This window comes from Poromitra crassiceps (genome assembly GCF_964638095.1).
Source record: "Poromitra crassiceps genome assembly, chromosome: 13".
Taxonomy (NCBI): Eukaryota; Metazoa; Chordata; class Actinopteri; order Beryciformes; family Melamphaidae; genus Poromitra; species Poromitra crassiceps.
In genome coordinates, this window is record NC_139644.1 from 21670634 (window position 1) to 21694260 (window position 23627).

Here is a 23627-nt window from a genome sequence, read left to right on the forward strand (position 1 = left end):
AATGCTGAGAGGTAAAACACTGTGTGAATAAAGATTAGCGCTGCGAGCCGCAGGCCCAGAGCTCTGCAGACAGATAGAGAGCTGCAGCGTATAGAGACACTGCATGAAATAGGCTACGCCCATCATGGTGGAAAGCTCTTCATTCACTTCCATACACCAGCGTCATTTTCCTTGAATTAAACATAGCTAAAAGCTGTTGTGTGGTGGGCTGCGCAGACAACAAATGAAAAAAATCGTTTTTTGTACTCCCAAGCAGAACAAGGAAGCCATTGAGAATTGACGAGAAGAAAAATGTGGATCTAGCTGTCAAGGAAGTAAGTTGGAGTGTTCAACTTCCGTATACCGGTATATGATCTTTGTGTGCAACACGCGACATAGGAGAATGCCGGGATTGAGGGGGAGTTTTTGTTTCCTCCCGTTTTAGGTGTGGTTTCTGAATGATGACGCGCCCCGCAGTGTCTCTATAGATTAAGTTTAAGTTTAAAGGATGGCTTTACCGGTAATCAACCCACTTTGTATCATATATAATCTCAGTAATATGCACATGGGCACTTTGGGCAGTGTTTTGCCTTCTCTCTCTGTTTACCTCACAGAGAAAATGCTCACTGCTGCTGTCTGCAGAAACTCCGCCCCCACCAGCTGCAAGTCATTAAGGCTCTCAATGCAATTCTCTGGATGTGCACATACTTAAAAAATAAAAATAAACAATAACAGCTGCCCTCTGAGCAGATTCTGCCTCTCCAGCATAACTTCCGCAGCTCCGTTCTGACACGTGACGTAAAACGTGTCAGAACGGAGCGCTTTGGCAGAGGAGGAAATGGGAGATCTCCATGAGGAAAACACAGAGAGAGGTAAACACTGCCCATGTGCTTATATTACCGAGATTATTAATGATACAAAGTGGGTTGATTAAAGCCATCCTTTAAGTTATGCTTTATTTATCCCCATGGGGAAATTCATCCTCTGCATTTGACCCATCCTCTACTAGGAACCTTCCTAGAACTAGGAGCAGTGGGCAGCCGCAGTGCAGCGCCCGGGGACCAACTCCAGTTATTTTTCCAGTGTCTTGGTCAGGGGCACTGACAGTATTAACCCTAACATACATGTCTTCGATGGTGGGAGGAAACCGGAGCACCCGGAGAAAACCCACATGAACACGGGGAGAACATGCAAACTCCACATAGAAAGGACCTGCGATGGACCGGGGTTCGAACCCGGGACCTTCTTGCTGCGAGGCAACAGTGCTAACCACTGAGCCACCATGCCCTCCAGGACGAGCCCAGGGCCAGACCTCTGCAGACAGAGAGGTGCAGCATATTCACCTTATGTTCCAACACAGGGGTCAGCCAGTTACTTCCTATTGTGTTTACACTTCCTGTGACAGTACAGTACTAGTGAGCAGGTAAAACAGACTGTGTTTTGAACAGGAAGTCTTAACACAACTGGGTCAAGTGGGCGGGGCTACATAAGGTGAATAGGACAAGGAGGGGAGGCAGAGGTCTCCCACGGGAGATTGCTTAAATTAATAGGGAGGCTGGCATTAAGGACAGACTGTCTGTTACAGGTCTGTCTTCCTGGTCAGTCAGTCTTAACCAGTGTGAGGAGGAACGTTGGGACGAAATTTACACCAGTCAAAAGCTTTGATATCTTAAAGGTACCCCAGGTTTGATATCTTAACTATTGTTCTAAAATGTGGAAAGAAAAGAAAAGTAGTGTGTCTAATATTTTGTAGTGTATATGTGGACTACAACCCGTACTGTAGGTGCAATAATTAAATATTTACTGCTCCATAGCACAAAATGACCTTAATATGTCTGCGAGGGTTTTATAGGGCTGTGGATCGATACCATACAGCTATTACTTTGCCAGGCGCTGAGATTTTGTCTCAAAGCTATTCGTCACTGTATCTAAAAAAAGACTATACAGGCTTTGATTAGGCTAGCTACCAGGGCCGTAGCCAGGGTTCCGAAATAGGGGAGGTCCAGCAAGGGGAGGCGGATTCGGCGGCGCCCTAACGGGCGCCGGCGAAAAAAAATTGAGCTTTTTTTTTTTCCTTTTTAAGCCATATTTAGAGTAATATATCATTTTAAATCAACATTAGGATTATACTGTTGTGATGTCATTATTCAGTATATTCTCTTTCATGTCACCACCTGCTCAGCTCTCCTGTCAACATAATTGTAACTAACAAACACAAACTGTTTTAGCCAAATTCATATCAAAATGACACCTACAAACACAGGTACACAACCCAAGCCGTACACAACACACAAAGTCATCATCGATAATAAAAAAAACATACAGAGGGACATTTATTTATTCCTGATAGGAACGATTGAAAAATAAAATAAAATATATTATGTTGTTTTTACCTTTACACCACCTCTTTTTGTTACTTATTGGGTCATGAAACTGAAACCATGCATATAGCCACCTGCATACCTGACTTCGGGAGCTTGGCAATTGGCATCATGCATGATTAGCCAGTAGCATCCCAACGTGTCACACAGGTAACATTACTTAAGAGACAGACTAGACACTTACTTTCTTGGTTGTTGCTAAAAAATCTGTCAGTGTCACTCACTGTCTGTCGTTCACTTCGCTCACTGTCTCGCAGCTCGCTCACCTTCAATTATCTCGCCAGGCAGACAGACAGTCATCACTCACCACCAGGGGCGGACTGGGATCATAATTCAGGCCGGGCATTAGATACCAAGCAGGCCAGGCCGATACGGGCCGATGCGCGTGAAAAAATTTGGGGCGTTTGAAGCTCAATTTGGGCCGTTTGAAGCCCAATTTGGGCCGTTTGAAGCCAGATTTGAGCCGTTTGAAGCCCTATTTGGGTCGTTTAATGCCAGATTTGGGCCGTTTGAAGCCTGATTTTGGCCGTTTGAAGCCCAATTTGGGCCAAGTCCAATTTTACAATGAGATGCACCCACTTTAAACCTGAATAAAGTAATAAAACCACTAGTAAACCAGTAGGCGGCGCCTGGCCTGCTGTTCAGTGAGTGGCCTGGCCTGGCCTGCAAAAAAAAAAAAAAAAAAAAAAAAAAAAAAAAATTTTTTTTTTGGCAGGCTGAAATATTAGGGGAGGTCCGGACCTCCCCGTCCTCATAGCTAGCTACGGCCCTGCTAGCTACAGCAAGACACACACTACACGCCACGGCAAACCTGACTCACCGTGTTAAAGTTGGGGAAGAGGCTGAGGGGGGAGGAGCCATTGAGTCTGAAGGGCAGGAAGTTTTTGAGGTCGAGTTGAGGCTGCAAGGGCCGTCCCGGGACAGGCAGGGACGCCAGGAAGGGGTTGCCCTGGGCCGACGTACCTGGACAACACACAGAGAGAGAGAGACGCCGAGATTAGGAAATAATGTAAAATAATAAATAATACAAATAATAAAATAATTATAATTATAATACTAAAAGTTATTGAGTCAAATGATCGGCTTACTTGAATATATTTAATATGATTTTAAGGTCTCATGAGTGGAAGAGGTGTAACAAGCATCATGGATACAGGAAGAGATTGATGATATGTGGTGCAATGACGCCCAGAGAGCTGACATCATAATAGATAATTTAGCACTGATACAGAACATGTGCAGTACAGTAAGATTGGACATGTGAGATCAAATGGTGTACAGAGTTGAAAAGGTGTGTAAATGTTAATGAGAGATGTGCTTATGAAAGTATATATTATGTATTTAAGTGAATGATTAAGGGTCTGATGGTTACATTTTTCACATCAGGAAACAACAAGGGAACAGTTACCAGGAGGGACATTTCCGGTAGCGCTGTAAGAGTGGAAGAGTACTGAGGGGCTCAAGGTGTCTGGGAAGCCTGGCTTTGATTTATGTGATACCAGAGGCACCGTAACACCTCCAACTGACACCCATCATCACACACTGTGTGAGCTGGTGAGTGAGTGTGTGTGTGTGTGTGTGTGTGTGTGTGTGTGTGTGTGTGTGTGTGTGTGTGTATGTGTGTGTGTGTGTGTGTGTGTGTGTGTGTGTGTGTGTGTGTGTGTGTGTGTGTGTGTGTTTGCGTGTGTGTGTGTGTGTGTGTGTGTGTGTGTGTGTGTGTGTGTGTGTGTGTGTGTGTGTGTGGGCCACGCTTGCTGGTGACCCCACTCAAACCCCCATCACCCCAACTGCCCAGGCTAATCCTTCAAGGACATGCTCCTGCCACTCATGTACACACACACACACACACACACACATCCACACATGCGCACACACACACACACACACACACACACACACACACAAACACATCATTTAATTACTGATTTATTGGCGGAGTGAGAGCCAGCACGAGGGGAAGACGGGAGATATCGGATTTCAAATGGAGCAGGGATGAAGAGATTTCTAATTTTCCGCCTGGCTGCGTCTCAGTGAGTTTCAGTGCGCTCGGCGGGGCGCAGGCACTTAGCCCAGCTCCAGGATCAATCATCAGTGTCATCTGCGGGTCGCCATGGCCACCTCAAAGTACGCGTATCACCGGAGCCCTCGTATAACAGAACATACACACCGTAAAGGAGGTTGCATCGGAGTGACCTTATTTTTAGGTTGACCTTACAATAACACCAGCATCTTAGACATACTGTAGGTGAGATTGGCCATATAAGAACTCTTTCTCGGGGTGGGGGGGAGGGCGGTGCTTGTCTGTTCAGAGAAAGAGATTTCAGAGACAGGTGGTGGGATTACGCAGAGTTAAACGTGAGGTCAGAAACAGCAGTCTGACTGTGGAAAATCCGTAATGATATTCATAGCTATTAGCAGTGGGCAGTCTGTATAGCGATCAAAAATGTCCTGCAATCTGAAATTCCATTTCCATTTTAATGTCACCTCCAGAGGGCGCAAATGTGCGCATTGGAATAGTTGAAAGAAGAAAAACTGCATCAGACAGTGCTTGAGCTGCTTGATTGAAAAATGGAGAAGAATCAACAGCTGAAAACACTGCACCAGCATCTAACAGTCCACCACATCTTGAACTGGACTCCAGTTCAACTGGCAGATGGAATGATTTCACATACGGAGCCGCCAGAGACAGACACCCAGCTGACATCAAAACCCCTCTTGCTACAAAGCTGTCCAAGTCAATGGAGCAACATCAATGTTCAAATAGAGCACAGTGGTTCTGTGACAGCTTTTTTGTTAGCCTTGTATTTTTAGATATTTAAACTTAGTTGTGGTATCAAAGGCAAAAAGTTCTGGCATGGTGACGACACGACAGGGATGAAGCGTCAGAGTGATGAGAGGAGGATCTGCTGGCAGCTGGCCCCGCCCGGTTCTCTCCATCAGAGGGTTGAGGGAGGGGGTGTTGGGTGGATGGGGGTGTTGGGTGGATGCATAGACTGTATAAAAGAGATGGACAGAGTCACCGTGACGTCACCCATTGGTTTGTGGACTCGTTTTGAAGCCTCTAGTTTGGCATTTTGGCCGTCTTGGTTCTCCTGCAGCTCGTGCGAGACGGCTCAAGATCAGTGGTTTCCCACAGAGCCGCAGCTCTGCCTGCTACTGGTCAGTGATTGGTGAGCTGCGTGATCACTGGAGAGGCAACCTGTCAATTTGATCATCTATATTACTCTAAACGGATGAGTTCTATAATAGACCAAAACCGTTTTTTGAACCAGGCTGTAAACATGTTTATTTATGCTGTAAATATGGGCATATTAACACTGGGGTGAATGGGGATTGACTCGCTTTTGCAGCCAGCCTCAAGTGGCCATTGGAGGAACTGCAGTTTTTACTATTTCCGCATTTTCGCATCAATGCGACCAAGCGAGCCTGCGCGCTCGGGCGGATGTGGGGAGGGGTGGGGGAGTTGCTGAAGGGCTGAAGCTCCAAGCATATGCTCCACAGTAGCGTACATACAGTATAGGCTCAGGTCTGCCTTTGCCATGCGTGGGCTCTCCGCTGCTGTCTGCATGACACACACAAAGTTGCAGTACAGGATGAACACAGCACTAGACACGTGGGCCGCAGCCGGCGCACACACGCACACACACACAGCGCGCGCGCGCGCGCGCGCGCATGCGCACGCACGCACGCACACACATACACACACAGAGAGATACAAAATGAGGAGCTGCGTCTTCTCTTGGCGGTGCTATCAGAGAAAAAGCTGGGCTTGCAGGGAGGACAGTTATCAGCTGATAGTGCCTCCCCACCTCTCTGCGACTCCCTAGGCAGCTTATTAAATCACAGGCTGGCTGTTTGCCTTTTTGGATGATAACGCTGCCACAGAGGCACCGCCTGCATTCAGAGACGCACGGCAAGCAACTGAAGAGAGTGTGTGTGTGCTCACATGTACGAGATGACTAGATGAGTAATCACACACACACACACACAAACTCATACACACAGAAGTGCCTACGCACCTCTCAAAACAAATAGCACCCGCGGCGCATAGTGTGTGACTGTACAGTAGGTGTGCAGTCTAAAAAGCAAAGCAATAAAATACAGAATATTGCATGTGGGGTTTTTTGTGTGCGTATGTGTGTGTGTGTGTGTGTGTGTATGTGTGTGTGTGCACAAGGGGGAATGGATGGCTTATTTCACCCCACAGCCCCGCATAACCTCCTTCTATCACACCGCGTCTCGTTGGAAGTTGTTTGTGCGGTCGTGCATGTGTTTGTACGAGTGACTGTGTGCGTGTTCTGTCCAAAGTCATGTCTGCGTCAAGGCATTTATTTATTTCTGCCTCACTTGTGGTCGAAGACTCCAGACGACCGCTGGCCGTTGACTCAAAGCCCGAAACCCAAACATCCTCTTTCTCTCTCTGTGTTTCTCAGATGACTTTGCTAACAGACCGGACCGGACTGTCTCTGCTGGCCTCTCCCCAGGCCGGCCTCTCCTCCTCCACCATCACAACAACGCATTCCTCCCTCTCATGACTCACTGGGCTTCGCTTACACAACAGCCACCGTCGCATCGCATCTATTCAGACGTGTGTGTGTGTGTGTGTGTGTGTTTTGTATGTGTGTGTGTGTGTGTGTGTGTGTGTGTGTGTGTGTGTGCACGTGCCAGCATAGAACTGAAACATTGATTTTCAATTGTTTCCTATTTACTTGTATGAGAAACTAATAGATTCCTGCATGCACAAGCAAGCACAGCTTTCCCTGCCATTCTTCTTCCGCTATGGCAAAATTAGCTTCTGGAGCGTTTAGCGCTTCTGCTGTAATTCTCCTGTCAACACTCCAGCGCTCCCCTGGGTTTGTGACAAATAGTGTTTCTCGCTTCTAAATACAACCGCTCTACCCCCAACAACTCCGTCTCCCATGCAAGCCCCTGTTGAGCAGCAAAGGAAGGAGGTAAGGAGAGGGCCGGGCAGGAGGGAACACTGCCTTTCTATTTGTGGCCCGGTGTCATTATCTGGGATGGTTGGCACAGCAGGGCTGGCTTTGGAGCTGGGTCTCAACCTTCTCTCCCTCCTGCCTGTTGCTCTCGCTCAGCCCAGCGTCCAGTCTCCTCCAGTCTTCCCAGGCTCTCTCTCTGTCTTCAGCTCTGCCTCCTCACACAGACTGAAACTACACAGACAGTATGCTGCTACTAAGGAAGGACCCTTGGGACCTTGGCTATAGTGTGTGTTTCGGGATGGGAATCTCCATCACTGAGGCGATGTGCACATCTCGATGCATTGCCAATGATGCAGACAGTATGAAGCGACTACCGATGCGATTTGATTTAACACAAGGCGATTCAGCTCAATATGATGTGAATCAATGCGATGCAAAAGAAAAGTAGCAATTAAATATGGTTTGAACAAAAACAAGTAAATAAATAAATAAATTAACAAAAATAGTGCCATTTTATCTTTACATATTTGTTTCTCTACTAGTACTGCATCTCACAAAGTATCTCATTTATGCTTTTTCTTTAAAGGCATACGACCTCTACTAATATAAATCCGATTTGACCGATGCTGCGATGCGATGGGAGTTCACCCCACATGTAGCCGGTGCACCGATGCGAATCGGTGAAACTTCCCATCCCTAGTGTCGGCACAAACAGACCAACGGCTCCACTATCTTATACCAGAGGTGTCTACAACTGCTGCTGCCTCCTTCAACAGTGACGCACAACAGAGACTCAGAGAGAATAACTTTTACAGTATTATGTAGCCAATAGTTTCCCTCTAGAGCCTGAGTGAGAGAGACAGAGAGAGCGAGAGAGAGAGAGAGAGAGAGAGAGAGAGAGAGAGAGAGAGAGAGAGAGAGACAGAGAGCGAGAGAGAGAGAGAGAGAGAGCGAGAGAGAGAGAGAGAGAGAGAGAGAGAGAAAGAAAGAAAGAGAGAGACACGATAAAATTCCTCTGTGTAAGAAAATGATAAAAGGAAACACCAGAGATGGAGTTGGAGTTCTCTGTTCTGGCTCTCTGCCTCACTGTGGTCAGAGCAGCATATCATGTCTGACTGCTTTCTGCAGAGTTTTAAGGGCATCACGCGCCACTTCTCAGCTGTTCAAACTGCGATTGCCTGCAGAGCCGCAGCTGGACTGTCAGTCAGACCTCCACCATCAGGCTTCTGATCGGATTCTCCAGCTGCGATGCATGAATATTCACACATCCAGAGTGGAAGGCGTTGTGGAGGAATTTGCAAGGGAAATGGCTGACCGGTGTGATGATGAGCATAAAGGAGGCACAATACCATCATCATTATTCCGCACCATGTGGAGAATTCATTCATCAGATGCCAACGCAGCCGACTCATAATAAACCCCCTCTCTTCGGAGATGTTTTGAAACAGCGCTCGCTCGTATATGCCCGTCAGCGATGCTCGCCGTCACGTACCAAATGTGCACACAGTCGAGTTCTGACACGCACGCTCACAGTCACAAGATGTTGCTCATTGTGCATCTGCCACATTGTCTATCCCCCCTCCCCAACCCATAAACTTCTCAGCAGCCCCGCCTCCTCAGACCACAGGCTGATGGGACTGGATTTGACAGGGCAGGAAGAGCGAGCAACAGCAACGGCGCTCCGCATAAATATAGAACTACTGGAGCTTTTTCTTTTGGTTAGAAAGCCCAAACCGACAGAGCCTTTCAACTGAGCTATGAAATTACCTAAGACATGCTATGCATACATATATGGCTGTTGCGTGCCTGGGAAATTGTAAATTGGCCTCACGGTGCATTAGGAGCTCACGACCGTTCGCAGGCATGAAAACGACTCTGGATGTCCTGGAGTCCTCCGCTGAGAGACAGAGAGAGAGAGAGAGAGAGAGAGAGGGGGGGGGAGAGAGAGAGACAAAAGTACGTCTTAACAGCCAATTAACTTCTGCTTGATCTGGAGGTTGTGTGAGGGCCACCGTGGGAACCGTTACAACATTAACCGCAATCACTTTTAATTAAAGACCGCACTGCTTTTTATTCCTCTCCATCCCCCTCTCCGTAACTCTCTCACTCATTTCATCCCCCCGCCCCCCCCCCCGCCTTCCCCGAGTACGATGATTATCTGCAAACCGGAGTTTAAAAAGGCATCTGAGTTTGATTGGATGTAACAGCAGCACAGAGATGATGAAGGAACTTAAATGAGCTCTCTATTCAGCCAATTTGATTATTTCCTGTTCATGAAACGGGCAGAATTATATTTGCTCCTTTATAGCTGCGGAGATCGTCTCATCATGACGCAGACAGCAAATCAAATGAAAGACACAAAGATACAAAGCGGTCTAATAAAGCTGTGATCCTCGGCTGGTTTCGCACTGAATTCGAGTTGCTGGAGATCTTGATGTCTGGAAGGCACTGTAGTGCAAAACAATATTGGCCTAAACTATCAAGGCAAGGCAGCTTTGTTTGTATAGAACATTTCATACACTGAGGCCATTCAAAAGTGCTTTACAGAGTCATAAAAAATACAGTAAAGGTAAAAAAGAAGACAATTAAAAGGTGTAAAAGTACAGCCAAGAGATACACAAGATAAAATACTTAATAAGAGTCAGCGCAGTTCAAATAAAATGAAATAGAATAACAACAAATACTCCCACTTTTAGATGCATATTACTTGTGAACCCACATGTTTTTTTTTATTTTCTTTTCCACTGTCCTTGGTAATTCTACTCTTGATCTGTCAGGCTGCTTTTGTATATAAGAAATTGTTCTTACTTGCTTGCCTGGGTAAATAAAGGTTAAATAAAAAAATAAAATCTGATAATGACGTCACCTCTCGCTGCTTAAAGCAGGCAAGATACTCCTCTTGCTCCACAGATGGATGAGAATCATTCATCCTCAATGGCATGCAAGATGCAATTTCAAATTTCTATAAAGAATCTCCTCACTGACTCACTGACTCACTAACTCATTCACTCTCCTCTCTCTCCCTCTATCTGTCTCTGCCTTTCTCACCTTCCTTTACAGCGTTTAAAGTTGTTTATTTAGATTACATTTCCTCTTCTTTTTCTGGGTCACTTGGCATGCTGTGCTGACTGCACTGCCACTGTATATTGTGTATATCAGAGTGTGTAAGTTAATGAGTGTGTGTACCACACGTGATCGTTTGTATTCCGCTGTGTGTGTGTGTGTGTGTGTGTGTGTGTGTGTGTGTGCGTGCGTGCGTGCGCGTGTGCGTGCGTGCGTGCGTGCGTGTGTGTGTGTGTGTGTGTGTGTGTGTGTGTGCATGCGTGCGTGCAGTAGGCAGATGTGGTTCATGCGGCAAATATGTGGAAGAAATATTTGAGATGAACAGACATGCAACTCTTCCCTGTTTGATGTATGAACAGTCAAGTGTCTGCATGTCTCTTTGTTGTCAACACAGTTCAATTCTCTGCCTCACGAGCGTCTAGCGTCTAGAGCTAGCAGAAACCCCAAAGGCCCAGATATTTCCAAAGGAGATACTGGAATCAGTCTCTAATCACATAAGGCTATGAAGATTTTTCTCCTGAGGATTATATTTAATGTCGGTACTTTAACTTCCTTAGCGCCATCCTATTTTGAGGTAATCTTCTTTATATATAAAAATATATCTTTATGCAGTTTTGCCCTCATTTCCCCGTCTCTTGCCTGACTTGTAGGAGGTGGCAGAATGCTCCGTGTGGCCTGATTATACGGCAGGCTAAGCACAGTTTGACCTGCCACTGAAAATAGAGCACTCTCAGGAAGGGAGATGACTTCACAACTTTTCCTCTCATGCATGCAGCATGCAGGCCATTTGAGAAGAATTTCACAAAGTCAGAGATACCGACTTGGTGGAGTCTCTACCTCTCTGTGTGCACCCCCTCCTGTTCTCAGCCAGGCCTGTGCGCTCTAGCTGGCTGCGGTAGGGGGACATTGCGGGGGTCTGGTTTGTCAAACACACTGGTTGAAGTTTTTCAGAGAAGCTCCATGAATTAAATAATACAATGATGGGAAATGACTTCACAAATGTTCAAAAACATCAGCCAGCGGGACATTATTGCCTTCTGCTGCTGTACAGAAGAGGAGGAGGACAAAGAAGAAGTGTGATAAGAATGAGGAGATTTCGAGCAAAACAAGACCCCCAGGCGGCTCTCTCACAGCGTGGAATAAGGTACATAGCTAAATTTACAGTCAATGAATAAAATATGAAGTGGCATTGCAGTTTAAATAGGATCAATACACAGCCTCTGGCTTCAGCCTTATCAAAGATATCAGCCAACACTTATGTTACTGGAATCGACCAACGGCAGGGTGAGGGCTCAGATTCAATGATGAGCGGTGTGAGGAGACGAGTAAGTGGTAGGTTGGACATTTGACCCTGATATTAGCATAGTGTCCCAATCCATCTGCAATGTGTCTCGCTCTATTCTTTGGAGCCTCACTCAGTGCAATGCTCTCTTCTTCAGGAGTGCCCAGCTGTTCACATTCACACACACAATCATAACTGGAAGATGACCAGTACAACCACGGTCTGATCTGCTGGCCACTGAGCAGCTCCACTGGAGCGGTTGGGGTTAAGCGCCTTGCTAAAGGGCACCTCAGTGGTAGTAATGAGGGAAAGGCAAGCACTGCTTTTCCACTTTGCCCACCAGATTTATCCTGCCGGTCCCGGGGAGTGAACCGACGACCTTCTGGTCACAAGCTCGCTTCTCCAACCGTTAGGCCACCACTGCCCATCATGCCATAGATAGATGGAAGAACATGATAATATAAGTGTAGATAACTGGAGTGCAGATGGTACGAATAAACGATTTTGACACCACCTTTCCGGAATATTGCCGTTTTTAGCTTTCTTTTTGAAATTCAGAGAAGCAATACTTCATCTGTGTGAGCTTACAGCAGGTGTGTTCCATGCAGGAGAGTTGTGACTTCTAAATTCACTGCTAAGCCTCAAACTGGGGTTAAGATTTCAGCAGCGGGTGCGGGTCGACACTATTTGGCTGGGTAACAGGACCTCGTGGAGATGCCGCTCCTCCCGGGGAGCGTCTATAATGAGTTCTGTCAGGCAAGCAGAGAGCAGCGCGCCGCCGCCGAACCCGACCTGAGCAGAGGCACGGCCATCTGTCAAGCAGAGACGATCAGCCCGGAGCCATCCGCAAACAAATTGCCCAGCTTCCCCGCCGCGGAGCCCCGCGCAGCAGACGGGCATGGGCGGGCAACGAGAGATGCCACCGATTCCTAGCTGCTACACGGGGAAAAGGAGGCGGAGGAGGGAACCATCAAACACATTAATCTATGCAGATGGTGCCGATGGCCAGCCATTCCTCCAGCAACAGCAGCTGTACACAAAAACCAACAACAACAACTGCAGAAAAGAAACATTATTTCTGTTTTTTTGTGTGCTTTCGAGCCTCAGGGTGAGAATCTTTAATACGTAGTGAATAAGATAGCGACAGCTGTCGCACCTTTCCCTCCAGGCAATCCTGAATTATAACCTCTACAATGCGGAGGCTGTATGGGAGGCTTCAAGAAACAAATTAACAAGCAAATGCAAAATATCATTTTAGCAGTTTAAACATGTGACAGAGTGACTCTTGACCATCTCTGTTTCTACATTATCATTACCAACATGCAGCCCATGGCTTGCCACACTGAGGTCAAAACAAATTACATTACGTAGCTACATAAACTAATTCAAAGTTGTGTCATGTCTACGTGATGATGGAGTAAGTTTATTAGATGCCAATCAAAGCATTTGGGAAGACATTTTCTCCCCCTATCTAAATAACACGCAAGAACCCAAGGGAGCAGGAATCCCAGGGGAGTGACAGGGACTCAGATGAGGTTCATTTCCTCAGCAAATGGAGTCATTTTGTGGAAGTGGCATTAAGCGAGACATCGTTTTTTACATGAATAAATATCAGGCGGGTCAATGAAGCGTCCCGCAGCCATCATGCCAACTGTGACACCTCATTATAAATTGATTAGACATGGTGTGCTAGCTGGCTGGTTGGATGCTAGAGGAGGAGGATCTGATGTACAGGCTGTTTGGATCATAGAGGAGGATCTGATGTACAGGCTGGTTGGATGGTAGAGGAGGATCTGATGTACAGGCTGGTTGGATGGTAGAGGAGGATCTGATGTACAGGCTGGTTGGATGGTAGAGGAGGATCTGATGTACAGGCTGGTTGGATGGTAGAGGAGGATCTGATGTACAGGCTGGTTGGATGGTAGAGGAGGAGGATCTGATGTACAGGCTGGTTGGATGGTAGAGGAGGATCTGATGTAGGCTGGTTGGATGGTAGAGGAGGAGGATCTGATGTACAGGTAGCCTAGGTAAACCCAGCCACCACGTGACCTGCTCTCTCAGTTCCCAGTCACTGAGAACAGGTCTGAGAGCAGGTCACGTGGGGGATGGGTTTACCCAGGCTAATGTACAGGCTGGTTGGATGGTAGAGGAGGAGGATCTGATGTAGGCTGGTTGGATGGTAGAGGAGGATCTGATGTAGGCTGGTTGGATCATAGAGGAGGATCTGATGTACAGGCTGGTTGGATGGTAGAGGAGGAGGATCTGATGTAGGCTGGTTGGATGGTAGAGGAGGAGGATCTGATGTAGGCTGGTTGGATGGTAGAGGAGGAGGATCTGATGTACAGGCTGGTTGGATGGTAGAGGAGGAGGATCTGATGTAGGCTGGTTGGATGGTAGAGGAGGAGGATCTGATGTACAGGCTGGTTGGATTATAGAGGAGGAGGATCTGATGTAGGCTGGTTGGATCATAGAGGAGGATCTGAAGTACGCAGGAGAAAATAAGTACAAGGCAGAGGTTGCTTTCTAATCCTATCTCTTGAGCTGATGAGATGAGAGAAGTAGGCTAAGAGACAACAAAAAAACTAGAAATAACCGCCTCGCGGTTGTATGCCTCTGCCAACAAGTCAAGTTGCAGTCTACATCCACGTCTGTCCAGACTGTACAAACACAAATACCTTGAAGCCCACAGCGCAGTGGTGTGGCCATTCAGCCTTATGGTACTGTTTGGTGGTACCTCAACAGCATGGCTTATTGTTTTCAACATGGAAAATGGTCCTACCCCTACCATAACCCTAAACCACCCACACCCCCCCAGCCACTCTACCCACCCCACCTCGAACCCCAACTCTCTATGACCTTCCTATCCATAGCTATGGCCCCTTTTATCTAGCTCTGCCCCTTCCTTGTTGCAATGGACGGACGTAAGGTCACAATGACCTTAAACTTTGACCTTTGACCACCAAAATCTAATGAGTTTTTCATTGAGTCCAAGTGGATGTTTGAGGCAAATTTGAAGCAATTCCGTCAAAATAAGATCCTGAGATATCGCATGAACGTACATACGAATTGGCCAAGTACAATTGGGGAGAAAATCAGAAAAAAAGAATATATATAAATAAAGAGATAAAAAACAAATATCCTCTTCTTAAGATCTCATCAAAAACAAACGCTGTGTCAGAACAACAGACACAGAGGAGAAGAGCTCTTTACAATTAACGATTCATTCAGAGAGGCAAATATTCTCAGAGATTCCTGGGTACTGCAGGCGAGAACATTCCCTTTATCTATATAAACGATGTGTTGTCCCGCTAACTGCTCGCAGAGGGAATTGTACATTACTTGTGTTATTATTACATTTATTGTTATGCAAAACAGCTCACACTAAGCAAGTTGTATCTGCAGCGAGCCAGTAAATTGCTTTGCAGAGCAGATTCTTTTGTCATCAAATAACCCGCTGATCACCTCTATTCCACCTGTGACTGTTTCCCACAAAACGTCTCCTTCCTTGCTTGCCCCGCTTTCCTGGCTGGCTCTTATGTTTCAGAGTTTTCTATTAACGCACCTCATTTGAATTCTGCTCTTAGGCGTGTGTGTCTACGGCCAATTAAAACTCTTAATGGAAATGTGTACCAGCTATCAAAAAGCCAAAGCTTTTTCTGTTCTTTTTAAGTAGCTGTAGGCCTGAATCGTCCCCCCCAACCACCTTTTAAACTACCCACAGAGTTGGGAAGAGAGCGACAGACGCCCGCATGTTCTTTGTAGAGCAGAAATGCAGATGTGAGAGAAGCTTTGCGTAGGAACAAAAGTGGCAATAAAAGTCCTCCAGCTGTGAAGGTTAGCAGAGTGGCAAAGCATACATTATCTACATACTATACCGTTGACTATAGTACTGTATATTATGAAAAACTGGTAGAAGCTTAAATATACATTTGAATTGCATCCATATGCTTTGGACCTCTTATTATAAGAAATCCACACTGATACTGATAATTACTTTGTTGAATTTATTAATACATTTTATTTAAAGCCTACAGTCTGCGCTCCAGTGAAATGATGTACTGAAACGTGTAACAGCGGGGTTGTGACTGCAGCCTGCATACTGTACTTAGCCATAGGTTGGATGAAGGACATGAAAACCAATTACCCAGTGGTAGCTTTTTAAAATGCTTTCACACTCAATCAGCGGTGGCCTTGGGAAACGAACAAGCTCATTTTGACCAACCTGGGTTGTAATTGTTTCAAATCAGCCCCATGCCTCAGCGTCAGCGGCAGAATAATTGCTCATGAGCGGCGAGATTAATCTACAGAAGCACATGTGTGGGACTTCATTTATGGCTCGTGGTGCCATGCCCTATGGATCTATTAGGTTCATTTGATTTTCACTCCTGTACAGCATATGCAGCTAAACAACGGCGAAAGAATGGTGGGGTTACTGCCAGGAATCAAGCAAACACAATGCACAGACTGCTCCGACACACACATACACACACGCACGCGCACACGCACGCGCACACGCACACGCACACACGCACTCACAGTTTCCAAACCCTGCGTAAATGCCTGCATAGATAATGTGTGTTTAATGAAAACAGGCATAGAAAATATGTACCCATGTTCTTGAAAACAGGTGATGCTTTTGATTATGGCTGTCTGGCAATTATATATGATTATATTCTTTATTTTAAGTTATTTGATACATTTCTATGAATGTATCAAAATACTACACAGGTGCTAGATGATATGACCATAGAAAAAAAGGATGGACATAGTGAGTGTGATGTCACCCATTGGTTTGTGGACTCCCATTTTGAAGCCTCCCGTTTTGCATTTTGGCCGCTGCCATCTTGGTTATCGCGCGGCTCGCGTGAGACCAGGGGTTCCCCACAGAGCCGCCTGCTGTTGGTCCATGATTGGCAAGCCGCACGATCACTGGACAGGTGACCTGTCAATCACGCCCAAACCATCGATTTTTTTAAAACATCTATTTTACTATAAACGGGTGAGTTATATGAAAAAAAATCAGTAATTCACCCCCGTACAGTTGTCATGAAAGTTAAAATTAGCTATAGACCAAAACCAAAACCATTTTTTTAACCAGGCTGTAAACATCTTTATTTCTGCTGTAAAGTCAGGCATTGTAACATGGAGGCAATTGGAGAATGACTCCCTTTTGCAGCCAGCCTCAAGTGGCCATTTGCAGAACTGCAGTTGTTGGCACTTCCACATACAGTAGGCCTCATTATTCACCACTGGAACCCCCCTCGGATATTACACAAGACCTACTGCAGCTGTAAAGTACCCCCCCCCCCCTCTCTCTCTCTCCTCTCTCATTGTCTTATCACATCCATGTCTACACACCTGTTAATGGGGACGAGCGCTCAGGCTCAGACAGAGAGCTGACAAAGCCTTACAAAAGAGCAGAGGTGTCATGCTAAACACGGGCCTGCAATCAGTGCCGGCTGGAAGTCGGCGTCTGGATTGTCAGCCGCTCTCATTCCGAGAGGAGCGGCCGCTCTCTGAAGAGCAACAGCCGAGAGGAGCGGCCGCTCTCTGAAGAGAAACAGCTGCGAGCTGCAAAGTGCAACGCCTTTGTGAGGAGCTGCTCTGCCCTTTCTTGTCTCCATCCTCGCTTCCTCAAAGTGCTGGCATGCTGATGTCTCCTCTCAATCCTCCCGAGTAATTACAGACACATAGGGATGACACAAAGAGATGATTCCCCCATGTGACGCTCTCTACCACAGGCAGCACACCCGAACCAGGAAGCAAACAGGTTTTTTTTTATCCATCGAAAACTTCAACAACACCTTCCCTCGCTCTGCCACACACTGCCTCACTATGTCCTCTCAGGGTTTTGATCCAGACCTTGAATAATACATACCGTACCAAACACCATACGGCGGTTTACAAAACAATCACTGTGACCACCCATGGAGGTGTTATATAGCCTCTACTCCAAGCTGCAGGGTCCTCCTGGTCTGCCTGGGTGCAGAGTGGAGACACGGGACTGGGCAGATAAGGGATTCTTATCAGAGCGCGTGCAGGTGTTTGGTGGTGCGGGGCCATAACAGGATTCCTAAGTAACTACTAGCCAGCAGGATTTCACTCGATGAGGAGAGAGGAGAGGGAGGAAGGGGGATGGGGGGGCAAGCATGGCTGGGTAGATGTAGCTGGAGGGGGGGGGGGGGGGGGATGATGAGTGAGCCAGGATGTTGTAATTGCGAATCTTCTCAGAGTGCAGCAGCACAGTGAGTCGCAGACACCTGCTGGCGTGGCGATAAGGAGCGAAAAGCAATCACGCCAACTACCAGGCAAACTGGCATCTTGCTGCTTCTAATCCTGCGACTTGGGTATTTCTCTGCAATATAACTGCACTTCTGTTATAGGTCAGCTGCCTCTGCAGGACGGACACCTTGGGGAAGAGAGGAGAGGACAGTGGAGAGGAGGAAGAGGACGGAATAGCAAAGGCCAAGAGAGATGCTCTTCGTCTCTCAGACTTACAGGCAGTGTACACCAGATGTGTTACGGCTGCGTTGCAGATCCGGTAAAACTGCCGGAATGACTCTACAAGCGGTATGGAAAAATTCCGCACCTGTTCTATTTTTGTCGGATCCCGCATACGTCTGACAGATTACATGAGTGTGGGTCTGTTCGCAGCCGTACCGGAGCCGTACCGGAGGCGGTGTACATTAGCCCTTAGCCCAGTTAAGAGTGGAGGTGGTCCTACTGTACTGTCGGTCAGCAGGGTCGTCCCGCTCGTGTAGGCGTAGGTTTCTCATGTCACTGTAGGCCATCGCTGCAAACTAACTTTATCACCCGCAGAGGTCAAGGACACGCGGTCCGGCTCCGAGCAGGCCCCTCAGACTCACTGGAGAGCGTTTCTCATTAGTGTGATGCCAGCCGAGGATTATAGCGCCAATCCTCGGGATAAATCTTTGCTCGTCACGGAGGGACCATCAGCTGTTGCAGTCAACCAGCGCGACTCGTGAATTATTCATTTCCTGTTTACGGCAGGCGACAGGTGCGTGACCTCCGTGATGAGTGGCCCGGCTGTTTGCGAGGAGCGGTGACAAGGAAGGGGGGGGGGGGTGGGGAGGGCGGGAGCAAACCTCAGGGGGATGCCTGCGGAGACGGGGAGGAGAGGAGGGACGGCGTGGGGAAGAAACGCTAGTTAGTGTTTGTCGGGGAGCTATTTGCCTTTCACGCTTTCAACTTTAATCGTTTGGCTGCGACTATTCAGAAACAGGCCTGTTTAAAAATGTGAGACTACAGGGAAGTGGCACGTATCGAGACTTGTTAGAAGTTGGATGGTTGTGAAGTTGGTGCAATAATATACAAAATGTAATAAATTAGTATTTCAATTTCAGTAATAATATTACAGTTAACAAAAACAGAAAACATGTCACTTTTTAAACGCCGCCTTTAAATATCACATGGAAACTGAATTGTCAAAAACATCCCAACTCTGTCTCCTGATTCATTACCGGCCGCGATGGCGATGGCTGGGATTGTTTTCACCTTGTGTGTGTGTGTGTGTGTGTGTGTGTGTGTGTGTATATGTGTGTGTGTGTGTGTGTGTGTGTGTGTGTGTGTGTGTGTGTGTGTGTGTGTGTGTGCGTGCGTGCGTGTGTGTGTGTGTGTGTCGTCATGGAAAATGTGGTCCTGGTGAGACACCTATTGTAGCGGGAACTACCACACAAGCCGATAGCGTCAAAACCGTGCAAGTTGCAGTCACAAAACTTTACAGATGTGTAACTGACATCAAAATGAAGGCCAAGTTCGAAAATGGGTCTGATCCGAGCAAGGGGGCCGGCTCCCCCAGAATGCCTCCGCCCACTTTACGCCGTGGACCCACATTCATTTTAAGTGTCGCGGCTGGTGTGATCGTATCGCAAGATGGTCTCTGTAGTCTCTGATGTAGTTTTCATTAGAAATATCCCATCAGTTGATTTAGACTCAGCTGTACTAGCTTAGATGAGAAATGGCAGAACGGTTTACGTCCACTGGGTGGAAGTATTCCCACCTCTGATTTCATCAATCGAAAGGATGACAAGAACATTGAACATCGAGGGTATTTGGTTTCCCTGATCAGTCACACAGAAGCTAACGGAGCTGGAGCTGTCCCAATTTCTGAAGGCAAGACATGGGCGTGCAACTGAAAAGTAATAGTGCAAGTAGAGGAAAGCATCACTGCTTCCAGGGAGTAGGTGAAATAGTAACATTGCTCAACAGGGAGTAGGTGAAATAGTAACATTGCTCAACAGGGAGTAGGTGAAATAGTAACATTACTCAACACACATTGAGCAACTTTTGAGTAACGAGGCCCACGGTGAGTGGAGAGCAGGAGAGAGGGAGGGGCTGCCAAGCTGAGTGACATTTACTGTAACCTTTCCCCTGGCTTTTAATAACTGGCGCAGAAATGGCAGAGACATGGATCAGTGCGGCCCGCTGGGAAGCACCGGGAGTTACAAGCACATCTCCCCCGGGGGCCCAGCCGGGCCACACAGAACCCGCAAACACACAGCGTGGTCGATGAAGTCAAGCGCTAACTGGCTTCAGCTCTGGTGAGCGCCGGCTGAGTGAAAACTTTAATAACTGCGTAGGAGCACAAAGGAGATATAGTAGAGGGGAGGCGAGGCGGCGAGGACAGACGAGGGGCGTCACTAAAATCAAGAGAAACAGGGAGAGAGAGAGAAAGGCAGCGGAATAAGCAGATGTCTGACTCGGTTTTAGTCTTGTCAAAAACGCGGAGGCACCCCGTCGAGTTTGTTTAGTTTAACACGGATGGAAAACCAAACTGAATCGCAGGGATTCAATCTGGTTCACTCAGCCTGAACAATGTCCTCTGACACCCGATAGCCCGAGAATAAGCCTCCCGTTCACACGCACACATATTGATGTGTGGACATTTGCATACGCGCAAACACACACAAACACACACAAACACATACAAACACACACACAAACACATACAAACACACACAAACACATACAAACATGCAAATAGGCACACGCGCTCTCCTCAGAATGACGCATGAGCTTCACCTTCAGGCAGCAGGGGAAAGAGACAGACGTTTCTCCCCTTGGGCCGCGCTCTTGGTTTCAGACAAAATAACAAACAGCTGAATGATATAGTGAGCTGTCCCCTCCGGTTGCAGAGCGGCGATGGAAGCACCTCTACGAGACAGGGGCTACAAACGGCCCGTCTATAAGCGCCCTCCTCTCTTTCTCTCGGCCGTGCGTCCACAGAGACCTTGGCAGATCTCAAAGACAGATTAATCCCAATTGAAAGTCGCTGAAGTGTTCTCAAGCATCAAAGCGTTGGTCCTTATCGGGACGACACAGGGGAGACGATCCAGTAAGAAGACAGAACATGAGTTCTGGGGTCATGTGGAATGGACACACACCCATACAGAGGCCCGTATTGTGAAACGCAGTCGCTAGCTGCTTGTTTTCACCGGACAGCGAGGAGTTTCACCTTTGCAGGACGTAGCATGCGGGAGGATCATGCTATTCCCCCCCAGTTCTCCTCCCACCCAAACAGAGGAGGCACTAGTGCAGTGACCAGGACATACCACACGGGGGCCCAAACCTGCATGCGGGTCTTCGTGTTGGTACTGTAGGCAAGGAATCTACCACTGCAGCCGGACGGCCACAAATAAAACAGCTTCTGCGATGATTTACAGTGAGCTTGTGAGCCTGTGACATTTGATTAAATGGCCTGACAGGGAAAATGGCATAAAAAGGACAAGAGTGATAGTAATATGTCAACGGTTTTGAAAAACCTGATTAAAAAATGAAGGTAATATAACATGAGTAACATTATTCATTCTCTAGAATTTACTAGTGCAAAGAGAGACTGTATAACAGCGACGTCTGATCAGAAATCTCACCTCTCCTGTCCTGTCCTGATGTGTATCTACAGTGGTTGATTCTGATGACATAAGTGTAACGTAATTAGAGTTTTACAGGCTGGCGCTGACCTTTGACCGGCTCATAATAACATACTGGAACACCATCTGACCACGCCGGCCTCGGCTAACCCTCTTCAGTCCGTCTGTCCGCCGTCTCCTGAGACACGAGGATTTAGTTTTAATCTGGCAGCAGGAGGGCATACACTACTCTACACAACAGCTCTCTGGAGGACAGGCCTAATCAAGACATCATGGACATCAAACAAGGAACAATTACATCTAATAGAATCAATCATTTCACTGATTGATAGAGAGAGAGAGAGAAAGAGAGAGAGAGAGAGAATGAGAGAGAGAAAGAGAGAGAGAGAAAGAGAAAGAGAGAGAGAGAGCGAGCAGGCAGTTATTAGACTTGGCTTTGATTATTGTTGAGTGTTTTGTATTGAATCGTGCCTGAGAGACCCACAGGCAGCTGCACTGTAAAAACATAATTCACCTCAACAAATCATTGAAATGCATTGAGACTTAAAGGACAGGTGCAGCATAATGTCTTTGCTCACTCCCTGCACTCCCATACTCCTTTACGTGACTATAAATTGTTTTCCAGATATATTTGCTATTCTTCTCTCGACTTACTTGGGAAGTAAATATTTTGAAATAAGTGCCGTCTAAATATTGCATGGTACACTCCCACTAAAGAAGAGGGCATGGCTTTTAAACCATGATTGTGTCAAATGTAGCTTTATTTTCAGATTAATTTGACAAGCTATAGCTGGCGGAATCATCTTAGTTGGATTGTCTGTTGGCTTGAATGGGTCCTAATATTAACTGCAACGATCAAAGAATATTAATAGCTACCGGTTGGCAGATTTATTTTGCCGAGACCATATTCACAAAACCGTGAATGAGCCTGAGAGGGATGACAAATGCATAACTGTCACAGTTAACAATAAAGGGATGGAAAATGTTACAAAAAATGTTAAAATGTCAAATAACTGTAATTGTTTTTTTTTAGTATGTAGTGAGTAAGTCGTAAGAAAAACTCTGCCGATAATTTCACTTCCTTCCAATGCAAATCAACTGGCTTCAATACGTTTCTTGAGTGAAATGTCAGTCAAGACCATCAGATGATCACACGTGCTTCTCCAAAACACCCGAAACAAGGAATTAGCAGAAATGCTAATTAAACATGAAGACTTTGCAACGTTTTTCTGACTAGTGAACACCATGGGGTCCGTCTGCCCTGAGCACCGCCATCGCGGCCGGCCCGTCTCACAACTCTGCAGCCACTCAATTAGCTAGCACGGTGGGGCACGGTGGGTGGCTCAGTGGTAGAGCTGTCGCCTCACAGTCAGAAGGTCCTGAGTTCGATTCTCGCCTGGGACACTGTGGGTGCTGTGGTTGTGTTCCTCCCGATATCTTCAGTGCCCACTGCCCAGGTGGGGTATCTCGTCGTAAGGGCCTTTCTCTCTGTGTGGAGTTTGCATGTTCTCCCTGTGCTCCCCCAGGGGGTTCCTCCGTATATAACCCCCCCACTAAAAACATGCAGAAGATGAGATCGTCATCGTCATCCGACCAGTGACGACAACATCCGAAGTTGGTCCCCGGGCGCTGTACGAGAAAGCGACCACTGCTCCTGGCCTGCCCCCCGGAGGAAAGGACATGCCTGGATGGGTTAAATGCAGAGGACACTTTTCACCGGCCACCGTCAGCATGAGTGTGTTGTGGCCGCATGCAAACATGTATATTGTGGTGTTCGTGTGACAATAAAAGACGGGCTTGTCCCGTTACGAGAGAGAGTTTTTAGCAACAGACACCTAGCTCACAAACCTGCTATAAATAGCCGATATAATTACAAGTGCGTATCGGCATGAGCTTCAGCACAAAAAAGAGGCGGCTGACGAGGCGACAAAATGGGAGGACAAACGTTGGATTTGATTGCGATAATGAGCAAATGGTTTGAACAGGCAGAAGAGGAGCTGGGGAGAATTCACAATCCCTCCTCATTACTAAGCTAATGAATTCAATGGACTGTCTTTGGTAAACGGCTTGATAAATCCCGGCAAAGTGGAGGCTA

The 23627-nt window shown here is 47.0% G+C and overlaps 1 protein-coding gene across 1 annotated transcript in view; it reads right to left on the reverse strand.

The window, feature by feature from the left end:
• Positions 1-23627, reverse strand: part of znf385c (zinc finger protein 385C) — a gene marked incomplete at both ends in the record, with an annotated part of 101700 nt that overhangs the window by 19935 nt on the left and 58138 nt on the right. Inside the window, 1 exon segment of the mRNA XM_083648749.1 lies at positions 3181-3323. Coding sequence (XP_083504875.1) covers positions 3181-3323 — 143 coding nt within the window.